Source organism: Hemibagrus wyckioides, linkage group LG03 (genome assembly GCF_019097595.1).
Source record: "Hemibagrus wyckioides isolate EC202008001 linkage group LG03, SWU_Hwy_1.0, whole genome shotgun sequence".
Lineage (NCBI taxonomy): Eukaryota > Metazoa > Chordata > Actinopteri > Siluriformes > Bagridae > Hemibagrus > Hemibagrus wyckioides.
The window spans coordinates 3,107,646-3,112,645 of NC_080712.1; the positions used below are offsets into that span (position 1 = coordinate 3,107,646).

A 5,000-nucleotide genomic window follows, 5' to 3' on the forward strand; every position below is an offset into this window, starting at 1 on the left:
GTGTAAAGTGTGTATATTGTGTAAGTGAGGTGTGTGTGTGTGTGTGTATATATTGTGTAAGTGAGGTGAGTGTGTATATTGTGTAAAGTGTGTATATTGTGTAAAGTGTGTATATTGTGTAAGTGAGGTGTGTGTGTGTGTGTATATTGTGTAAGTGAGGTGTGTGTGTGTATATTGTGTAAGTGAGGTGTGTGTGTGTGTGTATATTGTGTAAGTGAGGTGTGTGTGTGTGTGTATATTGTGTAAGTGAGGTGAGTGTGTATATTGTGTAAAGTGTGTATATTGTGTAAAGTATGTATATTGTGTAAGTGAGGTGTGTGTGTGTGTGTATATATTGTGTAAGTGAGGTGTGTGTGTGTGTGTATATTGTGTAAGTGAGGTGTGTGTGTGTATATTGTGTAAGTGAGGTGAGTGTGTATATTGTGTAAAGTGTGTATATTGTGTAAAGTATGTATATTGTGTAAGTGAGGTGTGTGTGTGTGTGTATATATTGTGTAAGTGAGGTGTGTGTGTGTGTGTATATTGTGTAAGTGAGGTGTGTGTGTATATTGTGTGAGGTGTGTGTGTATATTGTGTAAGTGAGGTGTGTGTGTGTGTGTGTATATTGTGTAAGTGAGGTGAGTGTGTATATTGTGAAAAGTGCATATTGTGTAAGTGAGGTGTGTGTGTGTATATTGTGTAAGTGAGGTGTGTGTGTATATTGTGTAAGTGAGGTGTGTGTGTGTGTGTGTGTGTATATTGTGTAAGTGAGGTGAGTGTGTATATTGTGAAAAGTGCATATTGTGTAAGTGAGGTGTGTGTGTGTATATTGTGTAAGTGAGGTGTGTGTGTGTGTATATTGTGTAAGTGAGGTGTGTGTGTGTGTGTGTGTATATTGTGTAAGTGAGGTGTGTGTGTGTGTATATTGTGTAAGTGAGGTGTGTGTGTGTGTGTATATTGTGTAAGTGAGGTGTGTGTGTGTATATTGTGTAAGTGAGGTGTGTGTGTGTATATTGTGTAAGTGAGGTGTGTGTGTGTGTGTGTATATTGTGTAAGTGAGGTGTGTGTGTGTGTGTATATTGTGTAAGTGAGGTGTGTGTGTGTGTATATTGTGTAAGTGAGGTGTGTGTGTGTGTATATTGTGTAAGTGAGGTGTGTGTGTGTGTATATTGTGTAAGTGAGGTGTGTGTGTGTGTGTGTATATTGTGTAAGTGAGGTGTGTGTGTGTGTGTATATTGTGTAAGTGAGGTGTGTGTGTGTGTATATTGTGTAAGTGAGGTGTGTGTGTGTGTATATTGTGTAAGTGAGGTGTGTGTGTGTATATTGTGTAAGTGAGGTGTGTGTGTGTGTGTGTGTGTATATTGTGTAAGTGAGGTGTGTGTGTGTGTGTGTGTATATTGTGTAAGTGAGGTGTGTGTGTGTGTGTATATTGTGTAAGTGAGGTGTGTGTGTGTGTGTGTGTGTATATTGTGTAAGTGAGGTGTGTGTGTGTGTGTGTGTGTGTATATTGTGTAAGTGAGGTGTGTGTGTGTGTGTGTATTGTGTAAGTGAGGTGTGTGTGTGTGTATATTGTGTAAGTGAGGTGTGTGTGTGTATATTGTGTAAGTGAGGTGTGTGTGTGTGTGTATATTGTGTAAGTGAGGTGTGTGTGTGTGTGTGTATATTGTGTAAGTGAGGTGTGTGTGTGTGTGTATATTGTGTAAGTGAGGTGTGTGTGTGTGTGTATATTGTGTAAGTGAGGTGTGTGTGTGTGTGTATATTGTGTAAGTGAGGTGTGTGTGTGTGTGTATATTGTGTAAGTGAGGTGTGTGTGTGTGTGTGTATATTGTGTAAGTGAGGTGTGTGTGTGTGTGTATATTGTGTAAGTGAGGTGTGTGTGTGTGTATATTGTGTAAGTGAGGTGTGTGTGTGTGTGTATATTGTGTAAGTGAGGTGTGTGTGTATATTGTGTAAGTGAGGTGTGTGTGTGTGTATATTGTGTAAGTGAGGTGTGTGTGTGTGTGTGTGTATATTGTGTAAGTGAGGTGTGTGTGTATATTGTGTAAAGTGTGTATATTGTGTAAAGTGTGTATATTGTGTAAAGTGTCCATATCCATCACTCACCTGTGTCTCAGGGATGATCGGTCCGTTCTCAGGTGCAGATCTGAAGAAGGTAGAAAGGGGCGTGGTCACGATGAGTGGGCTGGGCCTGACGAATCCGCTCAGGTCACAGCTGGGAATGTCGTTCTGCTCCTTCTTCAGCACCAGCGTGTCCATCACGTAAAAGACGTTCCAGGGAAGCCAGACGGTGCGCTGCTGCGGCAGGAATGGAGCGCGCTCGAAACTCAGGGTCAGTGACGCTCCGCCATTGGCCAGAATATCAAACCTGACCCACAGAGAGAGAAGCTGATTGGCTGAGGGACAAAACACACAGCGTGGAATACAAACAGGACGAGATCGGCTGCTGGATGTCATGAGGGTTTACAAAAGGAAGAAAGAAATATAGACAGGAATATCAATAAATATATCATAAAAAATTCATAAAAGAAAGAAGATAAAAAAGAAAAGAGAAAGAAAAATATATCCAAAAAAAGAAAGAATTACTGACAGAGAGCCAAAAAGCAAACATAAAAAATTAATAAAAGAAAGTAAATAAAAAAAAGAGAACTAAAAATATATATATAAAAAAGAAAGAATTACTGACTGAGGAAAAAAAGCAAACATAATAAAAAAGAAATAAAAGAAAGAAGATAAAAAAGAGAGAATAAAACATATCCAAAAAAAGAAAAAAATACTGACGGAGAGGAAAAAAGAAAACAAACAAATAAAAATCTTAAAGAAGAAAAAAGAAAGACGTGACAAGCTTAAATATGAAAAGGAAAAAAGAAAGAATTAAAAGATAAAAAATAAATAATTAAAAATATAAAAGGCAATTAAAAAAAAGCCAGAAAACAAACCAAAGTTTCCTAACAAATGTTGTAATTAATAATTGATAAGATTTAATTACTGTATATAAATTATTAAAGAGCCATAGAAAAACCTGTAAACACACACACACACACGCACACACGCATGCACGCACACACACACACACACACGATGGAGGGATGAACGAGAAATAAAAAATAAAAGAGGAGTGCGAGTGTTTCTAACTCTTTGGCTTCCTGTGATGGTTTTAGTTGGAGTATCCAGAGACTCGTCTCTCCTGCTCTTCCTCATCGCTGATCTCCTGAAACTAAAAATACGCTCCAGGTTTAAATCATCAGTTCCGGGGTTGTGGCTGGATTTTTTTCCCAATGCTTAATGAAAATTTGAGGAAAACATTTGTCAGCGTGCGAGCTGCAGCCGGAGGAGACAGACCGGACGGGGCCTAATTTCCACATCAGACAGCGAGAGGATGAACCGAGGTGAGAACGCTGCTAAAGAACCCCTAAAGGTCGGATTCGAACCATTAAAAATAATTAAATATTTGAATAATAAATTGTTGAATATGTTTTTAATGCCTGAGAAAATGTCTAAAAATGGCTACTTCGGAACCGTCTCTACACCTTTCTCCTTATTACCCATGCACAGATCTATAAATATTCATAAATATGCTAATTAGGAAGAGTTACCTGCACGCCCCAGGTAATTAAAGTTAACTAAAATTAAAACTAGAAACTAATGTAAATCATCATAAAACAAAACTAGAATAAAAATGACCTTTGATACAAACTAAAAAACGCAGCAGAACAGTTTTAAAAACACGTTATTAAATGTATATTATTACATAATTAAATGTTATAAAATAATAAAATAAATACTATTAAATAATAAATATATAAATATAATTTAAATAATAAAATGAATACCATTAAATAATAAGATAAATATTATTAAATAATAAATATAAATAACAAATAAAATAATACTATCAAGTAATAAAATAAATATTATTAAATAATAAATAATAAAATAATTACGTACAAACAGCGGAGAGAAACTGCAGGGCGTAAACTTCAGTGTCCTGATGATGTCACAAATCATAAAGTTACAAAGCTCTGGCACTGGAGACTCCTTCCTTAAATGTTAAACCAACAGATGAAACATGATTGTTTGTTGTTGAGGCGTTGCTATAGAAACGAAAACTCTACAGTACCATAGCTCCAATTTATCATCGCTTCCCCCGTAGCTTCCAGCACGCAATCTACCCCCCCATACCCCCATACCCCAACTCCTTCTCCTTTCTAACTCTTAAATTAGCCATAAACACTTTCCTGTCTTCAGATTCCTCATGGACCTCCTCTCTGGCCTCTAAACCTTCTCATCCTGCTCCTGAACTGTCAGATGTAAAAGAATTAAAGAGCAGCTGAGAGAAACTGGAGGAAATAACAACATGATACTGATCTGTTCTCATAACGTTTTCTCCTGTCCGAGTTCTTATCTGACGTGACAGATACCAAGACCTCCTTCTTCGAGGGAAATCTAGAAGCTCTTGGACAAACTCATCACAAGCTCCACAGTATCTTTTCGTCAGTTCTTAACCCACCGCCTCCTCCTTCACTATCCTCCCTGACTGCTGATGACACTTTTCTTTGATGAGAAGATTGCTAGTGCTTCACTCCTACCCCTATTACCACACTCTCTGCCCAGGATTCCCCTCCTCTTACATGGACACATTTTTCTTCTTTATCAACAGAGAAGATCCTGCAGATTATCTTGTCCTGCAATCCTCCCGCCTCCTGCTGGATCCCACGATGCTTTCCGCAACACTCCCGACCATCCCACAAGACCTCCTCCTCTTCATCTCCAGCTGCATTCCAGACAGCAGGAGTCATCCCCATGCAGAAAAATCACACTCTGGATACCTCAAACATCAGAAACCGCTGACTGGAATCACTGCTATCTTTTCTTCTGAAAATTCTTGAATGCTCTGTTTACAATCAACTGTCTCGCCCTAAAATTTCACCCTAAAATAGCCTCCAAGATCCTAACTAGCCTGGCTTCAAGGTGGAAGACTCCACACAAAATGTCCTTGTGGTCATCTCCAAGAAGCTTCATGC

General features: G+C 38.3%; 1 protein-coding gene across 7 annotated transcripts in view; it reads right to left on the reverse strand.

Moving 5' to 3' along the window:
- The window catches only part of tenm3 (teneurin transmembrane protein 3), a 446,382-nt gene that overhangs the window by 69,566 nt on the left and 371,816 nt on the right, over positions 1–5,000 (reverse strand). For all 7 annotated transcript variants that reach the window (XM_058379176.1, XM_058379169.1, XM_058379160.1 and 4 more), the window contains one exon: positions 2,083–2,344. In XM_058379176.1, the coding sequence (XP_058235159.1) occupies positions 2,083–2,344 (262 nt within the window). The remainder of the gene's footprint in view (positions 1–2,082; positions 2,345–5,000) is intronic.